Source organism: Sturnus vulgaris, chromosome 6, assembly GCF_052056855.1.
Source record: "Sturnus vulgaris isolate bStuVul1 chromosome 6, bStuVul1.hap1, whole genome shotgun sequence".
Classification (NCBI taxonomy): Eukaryota; Metazoa; Chordata; class Aves; order Passeriformes; family Sturnidae; genus Sturnus; species Sturnus vulgaris.
In genome coordinates, this window is record NC_142248.1 from 27,374,922 (window position 1) to 27,393,114 (window position 18,193).

The window sequence follows — 18,193 nt, forward strand, 5'->3', positions numbered from 1 at the left end:
CTCTTGGATAGCTTCATTTTCTCTAGGGTTTAAGTTGCATCACGCTGGTGAGAAGGAATTGCTGCTTCTCAAATGATGGTGTGCAGAACTCATGCTATTTGTTAGAGTTCACCTCTGGCCTTCTAGAACATGACCAGTGTCAATATATTCTGTCTAGGCATATAGCATGGGATCCCATATAGCAATGGGATCACATGTTTTTAACTCTAAGTCTTATGGCTAATCCTGGAGGAAAAGAATATTCCCTATTGTCCTCACTGCAGTGACAATGGTCATGACTACTCCAGGGCAATATTAGGCACAGTTAGCATGAGCTATCTGCAGAGGTGAGTGATGTGCTCTAGGAAGGAGATGAAGCTACAGTAATATCCTGGATTAGAAAGTAGTCAGGGCTGGTCTACACAGTGTTTCTGCTTCTTTTATAGGGTTCTGTTGTAGCATGGCTGATAAGCAAGATGTCCATAAAATGCTACATGATATAAACAGCCAGGAAGATGCACTAAATTGTTTTCTCACTGGGAAATCATCAGGATCTGGATCAAATATTAATCCTGTTGCTCTCTACCATCAAGCTGGCAACCTTCCTCACCAGACTTTTGATACCCAGCAGCTGGTGGCTGCTGAAAGAAGTCCTTATAAATCCCTTTCTGTACATTTTGGTAATACAAATATTCCATGACCAACTTGTTCAAGGGAAGATACCAAGTGCTTCATCTGCTTCTCTATGTACTGCCTGTGCTAGGTTTCTATTAGGTGCCCTAATTTTGCAACTGTGTAGTTTTCTATTACTTCCCAATGTCCAGGATTAGGTGGTACAAGGCAATGATTTATCTGCTCATCTTTTACCAAATGATGGTGTTTGGATTGTAATACTGGTCTAGGTGTCTAAATACAACCCCCTCCTACTCCTCCTTCCTTCTTCCATTTTATATGAATGCGTACCAGGTTTCATCAGCTCTCCTTAAATGTATGTCCTGTTTTACATATCCAGGCTAACTTCACCAGCTGTTGCAAGGTCTTCCATGTTTGAATACAGTAAAAACCTGACTAGTTAAAGTTCTGAGCAATTTGGTCTACTATGACCTCGGGGAGTTGGGCAGTCAGAATAGATGGTCATGAATGTCCCTTCAAACTTCAACTAATTTTTAAATTTTGTGAACTCAAAAGCCCATGTTAGTACCTGTTTCTGAACCATGTTGTGAGGTGACAATACAGAATAATCAGATTTTTAAATCTTGTTAAACATTATTTCTTTGAAAACACAGCTAGATCAGATGCCATTTCAGGAATAATGTCCTCCAATCGCTCCTTGATGTAGCTAAAATACTTTCTTCTACCATCCTGGAAGGCTACTGCTTTCCAGCAATTTCTAGTGGGATCCATACTGACATAATCCTGAAGAAGAGAGAAGAGATATTACCGTTTTAGTAATTAGAAGGCATAGAAAAGAAGGTACCATCTCTTTTCCAAATCCCTCAGCAACAGGGCTTATGACTATCACTGAAATCCAAAGATGAATTGCATCTCTGCTCCCTAATTGCTATTGTTTTATTTCAAGGCAGTGTCTTCCTAGTGAAGGAAATTTTTATTAGCTCTTTAAGTGTGAGACTGATTACTCACCTGTCAGTGAATGAGGCTCTGTAAGATGTAATCAGAGTAAGCTGAATGGCTTTCCCTGGCTCAAGCTGCAGTTAGAAACCCTGAATTGCTCAGGGAATAAAAAGGGGCTGTGGTTCTCTTTGACCTCATCAGACATGGAAGTACAAACACTCTGGAACAGCCTGATGTATGTTGTAGATTCTAGCACCTTCCTTTTCCATGCTTTTAGTGCATGGACACATAGAGCTGGATCCTGGCTGATGAGTAATTACAGTTCCTGGATGAGAGGTACTGGCTTTTATCATGTAACAAGCATCTGCTGGAAATTTTCTGCAAAGGCATGGCATTTAGAAATAGGAGACTAAACTGCATTATTTCTGTGCTTGAGACCCAAATGAGATATCAGTGCTTGTGCTTGACACTGTGTTTGGCAGTCTTCTTGGTGGGAAGGGGGGTTGTGCTCTCACAGTTTATACAGTGCTCAACACCTTTGTGTACTGCTGGAAGCCAGTTATCGATGGTGGATTTTCTGGATTCAGAAATCAGCCAGGAGATGAATTGAGGGGTCTATTCATCTGTTTCTACTTAGGTTATGGAAAGACTGCTAGCTGGGAATAACTTTGAATCTTTATTGACTTACAGTGGATTTGAACTGGTGGCTTGGAGGCTTCATACTGTTCAGCAGTGTCTTTTGTATAAAAAATCTGAGATAATGAGCATGGAAGCTATTTATTGCATACCCTCTTTTTCACAGATTTAAAAAGAGCAGAGATTTTAAATCATTATTTTTTCAGTACCAAAAAGACCTTTTTCCTACACCCTCTCTGTCTTCTGTTTTTTTGGATATGAGCTTATGTGTATTATGTTAACACATTAATTAAAAAAAAAAAACAAACCAATTTTTTCCTGCATTTGAATACTGTTAATTTTAGGGGCCTGGGCCTAGTCCGTTCAATGAAGAGAGACATCTGCTGAATTCAGTGGGTATGAGGTCCTGTGATTATGCACTTGGGCCTGCATCTGCATAGATTCTGCTGCAGGTCTACATTTAGACAATCACACAAGAAAATTTAGCATTTTGAAAGATGGAGAATGCAGCTGTTTCCTGTCATTATGTTTCACATTTACTGAAGTCAGCAGTTACTCTTTTCCAAGCAGTGCCTTTCAACAATAAACCAGGCAAATGCTTCCAATAGAACCTCCTGCTGACTTCTGTTTAATTTAAATATATATATTGCAGCAGCAAATACAGCAATAACACGGAATATAAAACCCATTAACACATACTCTAAAAATTGTATATAAGTGTAGAAAGAAGAGGAAAAGAAGATGCATTTCTTCTGACTTATGACTGTATTTAGAATGAATTTTGTATGTTGGAGGAACATGTAGTATATATTTTTATGTGTAATAAATGGAGTTCTCACTTTTCAGGCACACTAGAATGCCATCCTAATTGGAATTGGAGTGAGTGAATCAATAATTGATACTTACACCAAATCCAGAGCCATGCTTAGAGCATTATAGATAGCAAGTAAATTTCAAAACAATGTTCTTTATTTTCAGATCAGTAGACAATTCAGGGAGGTGAGTGTTTAAAACAGGAGATTGTGAGTGGTTCCTTGGTGAAGAGACCTACTGAAGCACAAATCTTAGCACCTGATGGCACCAGGTGGCTAACCAGAACTGTGCTAGTCTTTTTTGAGGAGTCTCTCCCTCAGTGCTGGGGACCAGCTCTGTGAGAGAGGGATAGTGTGCAGGGATTTTTCTGAATCTAAATAACAAGTCTCAGAAACAAATAATGAAATAAAATAGAAATTGTAATCAGATCTAATACAAAGAAGAATATAGATAGTGAGTAAATTATTTGTCACTTCAGAGTCTTGGAGTCCTGCTTTTATGCTCCATCAAATGGACCTTGGCTATCATCCACCTTGAATGGATTTTCCTCTTTCTTCCCCTGCTGTAGTGTCTTTTATTTGGTGTAGCAAAGAGAATCACTTATCTTTTCCCGATGGGTTAGGGTGTTATTTCTGTTGTAACTTCCCATAGCACAGGTTGGCACAGGGCACTCCAGCAGGCCCTTGCAGTGACTGCTACTGCTGTTGTATGGACTTCTGAAGCCCCAAGTCCAAGGATCAAGATCAACACAACAGACGTGGTCTGGTCAAGTTCCCTAACTCCTTGAATATGATATTTTCTGCAAGGCTCCCAACACAGAACTGAGTTCCAAATGAGTGCTATCTAAATCCTGTAATAAACCTAGATTTTATTGTGTATTAGCTATAATCAGTATTGACAAACAAAGTAGGCATTTTATCCCTCTGCCTTGCTCTGTTTTTCAAGAACAGATGTATAGTCTCAAGAATGTTGGTGAAGTGTGTAACATTACATAATCTGGATTCAGTGGTGAAATGCTAATAGTTCTACTTAGACCTTCCAACAAAGAGGTACCATGATACTGGCAATATAATAACTGGGCTACTGGGTGAAGCCTGCTAGAAGTCCCTTTTAATGCAGAAAATGACACCTCTTGATTTTTCTGGGAAATCTTGCAGAGGGATGTAGTATAGCATTTGTGCCTTGGGATGTTGTGATGCAGCACAAAGAGCATTGGCATATGGCATTAGTCAGTACCAGGTGTAACCAGGTAAATGAATATTCCTTGCCCTCCCAGTCTGAATGAGCTGCTTCTTCAGAGCTCAAGGTGTGTCTTCTGAGACCAGTGATACAGGATGTCCTTCCTTCCTTGTTTGACCTGACACCCCAGCCTGCTGTGAGCAGGGAAGGGCTCAGGCACCCCAGGGCTCAACCAGTGGCACAGTGTCTCTCTTCCTGCCTCATGTAAGATTGAGAAGTGGGGATGGGGAGTCTTCCTCTAGGTAGCTTTGCCTTTTGTTCTAAAGCTTCTAACACTTTCTAGAGTAGGCTGGACAGAATAAACAATGCTGACAGTGAGAATCAGGTAGGTTTGAAGAAGGGATCCCCTTCTTCTCTCTCCACCCTTGCTTGACTAAGCTAGCCACAGCATTCTGTGGCTCCAACTCCACCTTTTCAGATTGCTCTGAGAGGAATATTAACATCCTCTAATAACTCTGTCAGACATATCAAGGGATTTGTTTTATTAATTCCAAGACTGGGTTCAGCAAATAGATTACAACTTGGGCCATTTCATAAGCTTAACAAACCTTTCTCTGATTATCTGATTACTTATAATTCCAGCCCCACCCCCCATCTCGTTGGGTTAACCCCTTTTTCTGTTATTTGTTTTACTTTTTATTGAATATTCTCATTGATGTGTATGTCATAGGAAATATGCCCAAAGTTCATTTCCATCTGTCATTTTTTAGATGATAAGAATGGAATAGAGGCAGCACAATTTACAATGGATTTGGCAGTAGTAAATGCCTTTTGTAGCTGTCATGATGATGTTCTGAGAACAGGACAAAGATCCTTAGCGTGTGTGCAGGTTCTTCCTTAACAGGAGGAGAGGTACTCTCCTTCTTTGGCACATGGTGGGTAATGCCTGAGTTTCCAGTCTCTGTGTTAGCTTTGCAGGTGATGTGGACAAGGGTGAAACACTATGGGCCTGGTTTCTGTTCTTTGAGCAGATTGCAGACTGCCAGCAGTGAAACTAGTTTTAGATTCTTGGGTCATCTGGCTAGTTCACTTTTTAGTGTAAGTTTACACGACTGCTCAAAAAGTATCATGGTGGTCATCTTAGCAAAGTCCACTGTTGTGCATTGGCATCATCAAGCTCTTGGTTGTCTTTATCCTGTTAACTTTCTAGCAGTATTGCCTTTGCTGGATCTGAGATGTCAGAGAAGAAGTAGCTATGTTGGTGAATCCAGGGAAGGCATTCCTGATAGGGAGGGTATTTAATTTAGGGATATTCATCCAATTTCCATCCTTTCCTGATGCCTAAATCAATTATAACAAGAAGAGCATGGGAGAGAAACTGACTCCTGTATCCCTAAGATCTCTTCTGTGTCACCTCCAGCTTACAAGAATGTCTTGTTATGACATGATGCAGCCACTGAAATGTCACATTAATTGATTTAGTTCTTGTTAAAATCAAGAGAAAATTTGGCTTGTAATGGGAAAATAGTTTCAATTTTAATTAAAACAAGAGGAAGCAACTGCCCATGGGAATGTTGGAAACAGTTTTTGAAAGGCTTTTAAGTGTGTGAGATTTTTCACCATGAACAGAAATCTGAATGAGGACAGGAGTTTCCAGCTGTGTGTGCATGGAAGCAGATACAAAGATGCCTAGGTAATGATATAGAAGTATGTAGAAGTATGCCTGCATGCTTTTGAGGAGGCCATAGGTTCTTGTTTCATCCAAACTGGGAAGAGAAATCATCTTCTTCTCTTTACCTAAGAAAATTGAAAAACAACTTTATATGTGACCGTAATACCGTTCCTAATATATGAATGCCTTACAAATTGTGGTCCCAAATATTGGAGCTAAAGGCTGGAAAGTAATTTAGTCCCCTTTTTTTTTCCCCCCGTGAGTGACCACTTGTGTGGAAAATCGTTGTGATTTCCAACGTGTAGCACATATGGCGACTTTTGCTGTTTGCATGGAACATTGAATGACAAATGATAGTGCTTGTGGAGGAGCAGTGTACTGTGTGTGCCTAACTTGGGCACATGCCATCAAGAATGTCCATCTTATTTTGTAACATACTTTGGACACTATAGGGGCTATAGCTTGTTCTTGGCCCAAGCATTTCAAGTGAATTCTAAGGCAGATAAATGCTCTTTATAGGACTGCAGGCATGATACTGCTAAACAGAAAGAGAAGGGGCCTGGATCTGTACCAGCCTCTGGTGAGGTACAAGGACTGCCAGAGCGTTAGGGTGATCTTAGTCTGATTTGCTCAAATGCAGTCTGCATTTCTTACTCATAAACTTGTCAGTCCATGTTTCTGATGAGAAGAATAGTTTTGTTTTCATGTGAGTTTTGGTCAGATTGGTACTTAGGCGAGGGAAGGACTTCTGATGGGTTTAGACCTGTGCTAAAATTTACTAGTTGTACAAATGGCCTTGTACAACTAACTCCAGGATAAACTTCAAAACTGGTCTTGATGTAGATAACTTTGGTGCCTTTTTCACTATAGGTGAAAGACATAGCTCCCATCTGCAGAGGATGTTGATGGACCAGCACTCTTCAGTTTAGAAAATAAGTGGCTAAAGCAGAAGGTGAAGTAGATATTTATAACCAGGAATACTGTAGTGATGCTGAATAGAGAATGCTTATTCATGTATTTTATAAAGCAACAGTTTGGGGATGCCCAGTTGCAGGTTTTATATGAACAAAGAAAACCAGTTTCACACCACATCAGATGTGGTTCCAGAAGAGACCTGACAAATTCAAGGAGGGAGAAGTCCATCAAGGAGTGATCAGGATTTTGATTGTGATGCAACCTCCACCAGTCTCATTGCTGGAAGTTGTTGATAATGGTACTGTGATTTTTCTTGGCTCCTTTGACTCTTCCCTGAGTACCTGTGCCTGGCTGCTGTCAGAGCCTTGACTTTGGTGTCTGCCCTGCTCCATTACTGAAGCTGCTGGCTTATGATGCCTGGCAGATGCTACTCATGGGATTTTCTGGGTAGAGTGTATTTTGAATTAGAATAATAAAATCATAGAAAATGGGTTTGAAAAAGGTCACAAGGGCCAACTAGTCTTTCCAAGACAAGATCAGGTGAATCTGAAAAATTAATGAGAAATACTTGTCTAGTCTTTTCTTAATAGTCTTCAGTGCTTTTAATAAGCTCTCAGTGGCCAAAGTAGTCCAGAGCCTCACTACCCTGTTCCTACCAAATTTTTCTTATATTAGCCATCACTTCTCTCTCATCATCATAAGTTTCTTCTCATTCTATCTATGGGGAATATGAAGGACATTTCTTTTTCTGCTTGCATTTTCCCTTCAGAAGTTATACAGTTATGTATCTTTGTGTTCCCCACAAGACTGGGAACATAACTGGCTGAATGTAGATGCGTGAGGGTGTTGTGCAAAACAGGAGGGAGCAAATCCTCTATTTTGTCCAGTGCCCAGACACCTAGGATAAAGCATGAGGAAGTATCCTCCTGGAGTTCTTGAGCACTGTATCTAGGCAGCTTAAGTAAAGATCAACAGATTGTTTGTTTGGAGGGCACTGAGTAATTAAATTCCAGTTGGATTTTTTGCTAGTTGTGGGCTACAGAACTATTGACTTCTCCCCCAGCAGTGTAGCCTGGGCCCCGAGGAATGCACATGAGCATACTTGTTAGGATGTGTGGAAGAGGATGGTACTTTCTCTGAAAGCTGTTAAATCAGCAAAGCAACTTTTTCTAAGAATAGTAATGATACAGAGTTGATTAGAGGGATTATCAGGAATTAGTTTCTCTAAGATTTTGTTTTCTTACTGGAGCTAAGTAACTCTGTGCATTGGTTTCTGAAAGTAGCAAGCATACTTAATCCATACCATGTTGATATGAAAGCCCTTTTCTATATGGCCACACAACAGTAGAACCATATTGTTTTGCAAATGTCTCCCCAGCTAGCTCGAGCACACATTCTGCCTGATTATCTTGGTTGTCTGACACGACAAAGCTTGGCCCTTAAGGTAAAGGGTCAATTTTGCTCAGTAGAAAAAGGCTCCACTCAAATTTCCTATGCTTTAGAAGGTGATGTACTCGGGCATAGGTTGGTCGACCTCATGTTTGACCCCATGGACAGTAGGCTGCCCACAGCATTCATGTGCACAGTACAGAGAAAAGGATGAGTGGCCTCAAATCACTGTAATTCAGATACGATTTGAAAACAGATAAGTTTTGAAATCAAATCCCTTCACCTCATTTAAATCATGAGTGCTTTACAATCACATAGCACTTTTAGTAGAATCAGCGAAGTTTCATTCTGCCTCTTTAAGTAATTCTTGTTGTTCTGACTCTGACATGCTAAACTGCTGTATGGTGTTCCTATAAGCTGTTAAACATCTGTCTCTTTCACTTCAGAGCTGGCTGCTTTTCAGTACTGGATGAATGAGTCCTATATTCACAGCTAATAAGTGCTTTGGGATCCCAAGTATTAGCTGTGCAAAGGCACAGTACCACAAATGTATGCAATTCTATGCAATGTATCAAGTGAATACTATTCCCAAGAGGCTGGCAGCCTAAGAGATCCCATAGGACAAAGAACACAGAGAAATGTAATTGATTGTAATGAACTTGTTTGTGTATGTGTCACCACTTATCTCTACTGAATAAAATCAGAAGTGTTCAACACTCCATTAACACAAATTACAGGGTCCTATTCTTCTGGAGTGAGACAATAAGGCCTACACCTGCTAGTACTGTTAAGTTCTTCATGATCCCAGTGTGTTGCTCAGTGACAGACATCACAGGCTGGAGTGGTCTTGGGTTTGTTTCAGTATCCTAAACATTTAGCAAATTAAGTATTTAGCAAATTAATCCCATTGGAATCATTGGTAGGACACCAGGGATGCATCCTACTACCACTGTAAAACGAAAGATGTGAAGTAAATATGAAGGATTAAAATCGTGACACTTTTAAAGTAATTTTCAAGTCTTTTATGGATTCAGTGTAGCCAAGATTTTAACTAAGTTAACCTCATCACATATCTTTTGAATCATTTTGTTGACTGCCATAAATGAATTGGTCTATGGTTGGAACAGTATATATATATATATACACACACACACACACATATATATAAAATACATCAAATTAAGTGCCTGAGTTCCCAACCAGTCATGATTCTATCAGTGAAATTCTACCCATATCCATTTTCTGTATTTGCAGAATGATGAGAGCCAAATCTACTTTAGAAAAGCTTTTTTAGGTGTCAGTATCTGAATAATCCTCAGAATATGGTAATTTTTGTGTCTAAAAGATGGATTTCCTCTCATTTGTGTGTGGGTCTCCTATGACAAAAAATGCCTCTAAGTTTTATGGCTTTTGCCCTTTTCTTCTCTCCGGTTTCTGCCTGCTCCCCAGTCCTCTCCATACACTGGTGTTCAGAGTGAGAGTAACAAGAGAATGCTGGAGAGCTTTAGTGCCGTTCACTTCTAGGTGCTTATTGCCACTTAGCCTAGGATGCTTCTGCCTGCCAGCTTGTTTGTGACTTGTGAATTCAGTCAGTAGCTCACAGTTTTGCTGGCAGAAGACAGGTGTCCACAGCACATCAAAGTGGGAGACCAGATTGAATGGATTGCAGAGATGGAAATGAAAGTAGGTCTCTTCAAGTCAGCGTGACGAGCACTGGTAGGGCTTATGCCTTCAGAAAGTTGATACTGTTCTTGTCTTCCAGCTGGAGAGAGAAGTGTGCTGTCATGATACCTTCCCTCTTTTGCTAAACTTCATGTTAAAAAATGTTAGCGTGAAAACTACCTCAGAGGTTTCCTGTAAGGCGTGGAAATGATCTGAGCTATAAAATATCATTTGCTTTGTTCCCTCTGCTGCCCTTCATCCTCCTCCTTCCCTTCCACCCCACCCAGATAGATGGCTGGGGCTGCACCAGACAAAGGCAGAGGCCTTGCTGATCCCTCTTTCAACACAGCTATTATCATCAAAGAACAAAAGCAAACACTGCTGGCTTGCACCTCAGCCCTTTACAAAGGAGCAATAAATGGACTCTTGTGTACAGTATAAAGCAAGCTCTGCCTTGTCTTACGTTAAGGGGCCGACCTTTCTGTGTTTGAACTGCTCTGAGCTGAAGCAAGTGGAGAAACCTCCATCTACGTGGCAGTAAGTCCCGTGGTTACTGAATTTTTTTGTTGGCCATGGGTTCTGCATGCTCCCTTTTTAATTGGAATACTCTACCTCCTCAGTCCCTGTGGCAGGGAGGAAATCTATGTAGGTGCAGGAAGGTAGCGCTAATGGAAGAGAGTGGGGGCATGTTTTAAACAGTCCTATTGTAAACAAACCAGAAAACCCAAAGAATTTGAAACAACATCTCAGATGACAGGGTCTGAAGGAGTGCCATCTCAGGTCCCCCAGTCTGGTCTCACTAGCTATATGCCATCTGTCATTTACCTTTCTTGAGGTATTAGGTGTCTCATTGGAGAGCCACCAGCCATAAAGTGTGGTGGGTCCCTTTTGTCAATATGTGCAACCACAGTTTTAATTGTGAACCAAAGTGGAGTAACATTCCACACTGCAGAAGTGTGATGGTGTTTCCCATGGGGACTTATATTTAATATTAGAGAATGTTTTCTGACAGTGGTGTTCGGGCACTCGAACAGGCTCCCCAGGGAAGTGGTCACAACACCAAGCCTGACACATCTCAAGGAACATTTGGACAAAGCTCTCAGGCACATGGTATGGCACTTGGGGATGGTGCTGTGCAGGGCCAGGAGTGGACTTGATCCCTGTGGGTCCCTTCTTACCCAGAATATTCAGTGCTTTGTGATTCTGGGTCTTGCATGGCAGTTTCACTTGTATGCCACAGTGCTATTTATTGTAGGGTCTTTGTGAGGACTCACCGGTTATATGTAATTTTTTTGTCTTTGCAAAGAAAGCAGTGGTTTCTCTTGATATTTTTAACTAAAGAAACAAGTAGTTTCACCATTTGGAAATCAGCATTTGCCAGCAGATACCACATGGGGGGGTGTCTGCAATACAAGAAACTCCTTCTGCATTTAGTATAGGAAGTAAAACTAATGATCTGGGCTGCCATGTAGAGAAATACTGTGAAAGTGTCATAGAGATGCAAACAGTGACTTTAGTGGTGCAACTAGTGTATACAGAAATCCTGTTGGGTGGAAACTTTGCAAAAAAGATACAGCAAAAAAAAAAGCTGGGAGTTTAATCAGTCAGGATGGTGGATGCCTGCTCTTCGGGACATTGGCACACACACACAAAAAAAAAACCAGGTAAAAATAAATCCCCTTGCTGTTACTTGCCATTGAGAAACTAAATTTTAGAGATGCTTATGTTAGCTCTTAGCACTTCGTTTCCCTTTTTAACAGCTTCATGACCTGTTTAATTCTCACACAGTTAAATAAGTATTATTTCAAGCAATGTATCAGTTACAGCCCACTGCCTCTTCTCTTACTTGCTTAATGTGTTTATCCCTTGCTAAGCCTTGGCTAGCTCTTTCCTTTGCCCTTTCTATCTGCTGATAGTTTTTATTTCCCAGCCATCCCACAGATTTCCTGCTGGAGCAGAGACACCCTGGTGAGGCTACCTGCTGTTCCAGGCCCCCATTGGTAGCCTGCACTGCAGAAGTGCCTGCTCCATTGTCAGATGTGCAGGGAGGCTGAGAGGACATCATGGGTCGAGAACTTTTTACCTGCTTGGAATAGAATTTCAAGCGGATGCTGGATTATCAGAAACATTTGCAGTACTTTGTGGTAGTCACTTTTGCCTCTTCTGAGATACGTGATCATCTCTAACTGCCACTGATTTTTCTCAAGCATCAACTCAAGACTGCTCCTAGCAGTGGACTTGTAAGTTTTTTGTCATCATGTTCACATTCTAGAGTGGTGTTTAAGCGTTTGCTCCTTCCTTCTGCCCCTGCTATCACCTTCTTTTGCTTTCCCTCCTCAGTGCATACATTGCTACCTGACACTCGTTTTCTTTTCCTACCTAAAAGTAATTACTTTCAGGTAAACTTTCAGTGCTTAGTGTTGTTCTAGACCTGCAAACCAAGACACTGGTTCTTAGATGCAATTATGGGCTAAAAGTGGAAAGGCAGAAAATAATCCACATCAGATCTGCCATATATGTTTAATAAAAGCTATGGAATTGAAATGAATTGATGCAATGGTCCTCCCCTCTTAATGCATTGTTTTATTTGAGTTGTTACCTCCTTAGGAAAGGACAGCTGGATATATGTATGATGTTCCACAGAGACTTTTCCTCTAATTTTTTTTTTTTAATCCAAAGTGATAAGCAAAAAGCAGCATGCATGGACTCACTCACCACTGAACTGCAAGTGTCTCAGGAGAGCAAGTGGCACCAGTTTCACAGGAACACAGTGGGTTTGGACAGGAAGGTGGAATACTGGAAATTGGAGGGCACACTGGTAGAAGGAGAATATAGCCTTAGACCTTAGTGTGAAGCCAATGCACTCAGTATGTCATGCTCCTAGATTTGTGGCAGAAGTAGTCTGGGATCTATAATCCAAATCATTAATGTATATCTTTGAAGCTTTACTGGAAAGGTGATAACTCCACCAGCCCAACTCCTGGACAAGGGTACAAGCTTCCAGGGGAGGATGCTCTCTATGGACCTGGCCTCCCTGTTTCCTCAAGCAAGTTTTTTTTTGTTGTTGGGTTGTTTTTTTGTTTTTGTTTTCTTTTTTGGGGGGTGATTTTTGTTTTGGTTTATTTGTTTGTTTTTATTTGTTTTGGTTTTGTTTGTTCTTACTTTGTTTTGTTTTTGTTGTTGTTTTTTTCCCTGAGGGCTGCCTTGTGAGGAAAATATTGATCTGATCCTATGAAATTTCAGGGTATTCTCCCTCTTGGTATGATAAGTTTAGCTATTCACAGCAGGACTAAACTTGGGATGCTAAAAAAGTTATGAGAAGCATTTTTTGAAAGTACTTTCTTTGGGATTGGTGGGCTCTCCCCAAAACAGACAGTACATTCAAATATATGCCTTTTCTGTTAACAATACTATGAATTACATAGTCTTGCTCCTCCCTTTTTAAAGGACTTTTTTATTTTGAGATTTATGTGATTAGTTCTGAAAAGTGGTCTTATGCCACAGAGAGAAAAAGTATCAAATGTGATTTTTTTCTGAATTTAGCATCTTCTGAAAGACAATATGTGAGATGTGCAGAGCTCTGGCACACTCCTTCCCCACCTCCACTACTGTCTGCAATGAAGGATGTTTTTTGGGAAATGATGGGAAAAAAGAATGAAAAGGAATGGGCTTTCTTCTAGATCTCGGGACTGTGCTGTATGTCTTACACCATAAATTCACATGGCCCCTTATAAAAGGGGAGCAGGTTATTTTCTATTTTTCTGTAAACTTGCTTGAATTTATGTGCTATAGAAGCCTTCTGCAGGCAGGTTGTTTTTTTGTTTCTCTCTTTTGCATTCGTGTGTGTGAAAAACGTAGAATATTTAAACTAATATTCTTACAGGAACTGATGTGGCTTGGTTCTATCTGATTCCAGGAACTCTCTCTCCGGACAGATATGATGGTGGATTCACTTTTACATGCACAGTGGAGAGGGAGCCAGTGCCTCCTCCCTTGCATGGCGGCGTGCTTGGATGCAGATGAGTGGCCTTCAAACAAACCTAATTACTTCTGGTTTTGCATGAAATTGATTTCCATGCAAGGATGTGGAGTTGCTGTGTGCATCTCTAATGGCTTTTTTTTCTCTTCTCTTTCTTTCTCTTTCTTTTCTCCCTTCTGCTTGCCATGAACACACCTCGACAGATGTCAATCATATTCCAGGTAAGTGTTACTTTTGCTGAGCTGAAAAGGCTGTTCCTTAAGGAGTGGTGGTAAGTTATCAAGGCAGGTCTCATCTTGCTTCCTACTGGACAGCATGAGGTCTGGGTTGCACAGTCTTTGCAGAAAGAAGGCCTTCGTAGTAGCAAAGGTCACCAACTTCACTCTTCAGAGACTACATTGTATTGGTCAGTTAAAGGGATGTTTTCTGAATGAAAGTTACATTAAAAATGGTTGCTTGTATTGCTAATTGAACCTGGCATTGAAATCTGCATTATATACAATTTATTCCTGATACATCTGTGTGTAGTCTGCCATAAAAATCTAGTTTAGTAATTTTATTTTTCCTACTGCAGTCTACTCCATTTGCTACTCCCACTGATAACATGTTGAATTTCAGTTCTACTCAGAAGGGGTTTTATTGTTGTGGTTTTCTTTTATGTTTTTATAAATCAACAAATATCTTTCTGGCTGAATCTGAATGTGTGATCTTATTTAGGTATCAAAATTTTATTCCCACCAGGGCACAAATAATTAATTTAAAAGGAAAAATGAATGTGTATTTCACGTGCTTCCACAACAGTGTATGTTACCACAGAGAACTCCAAACCTCCCTCCTTGGATTGTGGTCTCATTGTTGACAGAATCAGGGTCCCCCAGCTTCAGCTACAAGTGTTAGATGCAGTAGGCCACTTTAATCCACATTTTGTTGCCAGTGCAACTTTAGAAACGAATATTTACTTCACACTTGGGCAGTTCCACCTGCTTTATCATTATGTGAAATGGAAATGAGAGCCCAAGAAAACACCCTATGTTGTCCTGGCTGGAATGGGATAATGGGCAAGTGAAAACTCTTTTCCTTCTCAGCTTTCTGCATATCTTTTGCTAAACCTAACCTGGAATGAGTTATCTGGATCTGGAATGTCTTCTCTGTTCAATTTGCTTCTTTTCTACATATGGATAATCAGACCTTGTGCATCACTTCAGAGAGTTGCAGGGAGGACCTGTTGAGTATTTTCCTAGGGCCTGTCACTTGGGTATTTTCCTGGCATATTTAGCCTTTTGACTTCTCTCATCAGCCACATTTTTGTTCTGCTGAGAGCTTTTGCATTCTGTGTGCATCTCAACTGACAGCAGTGGGAATGAAGTGGCCGAATGGCAAATGCCGCCTGGCATGCTTTGGAAAGAAAGGCTCTGTTAACTTTGACATGCAATCTTTTCAGTTATCTACGAGGCCAAAACTGTACCATCTCTGCCCCAGTCCTGGAGGTATCCAGGAACTCTTGTTTCCTCTTGTCTTGGAAGGATCTGATAGGACATGCACCAAAGGCTTCGAGTCACAAGTCTCTCCTCAACATCCTGAAGATGTTGATGTGTGTGGCAGAGGAGGATGAGTGAATTGGGAAAGCATGGCCTTGGTATGCTCTACCAGTAGGACATATGATATTATGCCAGTAATGAACAATGCCTCAAGTAACATCAGGGACATATCCCGGTGTGCAGGAGCTGATGCCATCACTGGTAGGAGCCCAAGCAGAGGTGGCACATCCAGTACAGGACTCTACTGCTGTCAGTGTGGGTGCCATGGGGTGGTCCATCCTTCTACTCTGTGACTGTGCCCTACTGCCCTATTATTCTCATGATTTACATGCTTGGATGTGCATTTTTTATCCTCCCCATTGCTCACATATGTATTCTTGTTTTCAGGACTCCTATGTGCTTTCTTGCATGGATTTTTAGCCACATGTGGATTTCTAGTGACATGTGAATGCTTTTTCATGTGTTCTCTCAATCATCCGTATGTTTTCAGTCTGACAATTACCCACACCTCATTACAAGGCTCTGTCACTTGTTTGCTCCTAGGCGGTCTCATCCCTCTGCTCATCTCACCCTTAGGGGTCCACTGGCTGTGGGATTGGGCAGTGACATGGACCTCCAGGGGGTTTGGTTCTACACTTCCCTACCAAGCCGTCAGGCACTTTCTACCTATTTGGCCGTCCAGCTATATGTATTGCAAGGAAAGAGCCTCAGGCCCCTATCAAAATGGTTACTTTAACCATCAACTGTTTGAAAGACAAATTAGGGATTTTATGTGCTCATGGTAACTACCCACAGGCAGCAGAAGGGCTGTAAAGAGCCCATTGATTAAATAAGTATTCATTATTGTTGAATAGACTGGTTCAAACTAATTCCCCACTAAGAGGAGAGAGCTGTGAATAGGCTGGGGCAGGCAGCAGTGGGCACCACAGGATTCTGCTGGGTGCAGTTACTCCAAGGTGCAAAGAAGTTGTTTATTTTTAAAGTAAACAGAAATGTGTAGCATAAGCCTTTCCTGGCTGTGAGGCCTCTGCGTGTGAAGAAGGGCACTCCAGCAATAGGGACTCAATGCTATACTCTTTTCAGGAGCCAACTTGATCCTGGCTGGCTTATTTCACATATAAAAGAAGTTCGTCAGATTTTAGCCCACCTTTCCTGCAACTGTAATGCCTCATTTATAAAATAACAACACCCCATTTTGAATGGTGCCCTGGGATTGTTGCTGTCTGCCCTCGGCTGGGTCACTGACTTGCTGTGAGAGTGAAATAGCTTCTTTCAATACTTCAGCTTTCCCTTTGGGGTTATAGCTAGAGCCTCACCTCACCTTCACAACCTGGTTTGAGTGCTAGAGCTGAACATTATGGAGTTTAAGAGCCTTAGTACAGAAGTTAAGTGGCTGGCTGGGAAGTAGCATGCAGCACAGAGCAGAATGGATGTCTCTGTCAGTTCTGCATATTATTCTTTCTTTTCAGCTTCTATTCTTTACCAGTAGTATAGATTCATAGATTCTGAAAGATAAATAGTTGGAAAAACACCAATAGATCGAATGCTCCTCTCTCACCTTTTTTTTTTTTTTTTTTTTTTTTTTTTTTTTTTTTTTTTTTTTTTTTTTTTTTTTGTGGAAGAATATGGGGCAGAGGGTAAGAAATTAAGTTCTGGGCATTTGGCTGTCATAATTTTACTGCTGACTAGTGTTTGCATGTAACTGAATGAGTAAAACCCAGTAGACATTATCTAGGAACTTCCCAGAGGAAAAATTAGTCCTTGTTTACCTGAAACAATCCTTCAATCTTTCACAAAGATGCATAGATCATTGAAAGCATAAGCATATTTAGCACATTTTTGATCCAGGTCTTTAATCTTTCAAATGCCATCTTTAAATGCTTTCCCTTCTTCATCTCAGGTCTGCTGTTACAGTTGGTCTCCCTGACTCCATATCATAGGGTCATTTAAGCAGCACCTGTATGCTGGCTTCTGCTTCCTTAAAGAAAAGCTCTGCTTTTGAGCCATGACAATGATGGGTTTCAGCCCATCTGAAGTCTCCTGTTTGCAAAAGGTACGAGGTCAGAGTAGGAATCCATCTATGCCATATTGTCAGTGCCCCTCATTAGGAGTTTGAAGCCAGTATGTATGGGATTAGGTTCTTCTTCATAGGTGCCACCATTATTTTGATTCTTGTATGCCCTTTGCACAGATATTGTCCCCTAATGCAATTTTCTTACACTGGAATGTAAATATTTTTTGGTTGCATGCGAACTTATTTTTAAAAAGATGGCAGTAGTTATCACTAGGGTGAGAGCAAGAATTCCTCTATCCCAGAAGTGTCTTTTAATGAAAGTAGATGCTTTGGAGGAAGTTCAATAAACTATGATAGCATAGGTCTTGTCCCACTACCTTGGTTGTTTCTGGTAATTACTGTTTTAAGGACTTTCTGACCTGATGTTGCATCCAGATTGTGTTCTACAGTTACTGATGAATGTATTTTTTTCTGGATATATCCAGTCTTCTTCCTTCTTAATCCACTTGTATTTTTTAACTCCACTCTATCCTGTGATAACAAGTCCCATTGTTTAATCATCAAAATGTGGAATGTATTTCAGTGGTTTCTATACCTGTTACTTGAGAATTTCATTCAGTGACTCCTATTTTTTGTTTCCCACAAATAAAGAAAAATATATTTCCTGTTCACCTGCTCTGTCTCAATTAGTGTTTTATTTCAATCGTGTATATTGTCAGAGATATCTTTTCTAAGTTGAAGAATTGTATTCCATGTCTAACAGTTCTTTTCCCAACTTTTGAACCTACTTAATCAGGTGCTCTGGTTTGCAGTGATCCACATTTTGTGGATCAGCCATAAAATCC

General features: G+C 40.7%; 1 protein-coding gene across 15 annotated transcripts in view; it reads left to right on the top strand.

The window, feature by feature from the left end:
• NRXN3 (neurexin 3) overlaps positions 1–18,193 on the top strand; it is a 945,575-nt gene that overhangs the window by 68,703 nt on the left and 858,679 nt on the right. For all 15 annotated transcript variants that reach the window (XR_015804647.1, XR_015804648.1, XM_088167427.1 and 12 more), the window contains one exon: positions 14,000–14,017. Coding sequence is in view for 13 of the 15 variants with exons in the window: in XM_088167427.1 (XP_088023553.1) it covers positions 14,000–14,017 (18 nt within the window). In the remaining 2 variants the exon portion in view is untranslated. The remainder of the gene's footprint in view (positions 1–13,999; positions 14,018–18,193) is intronic.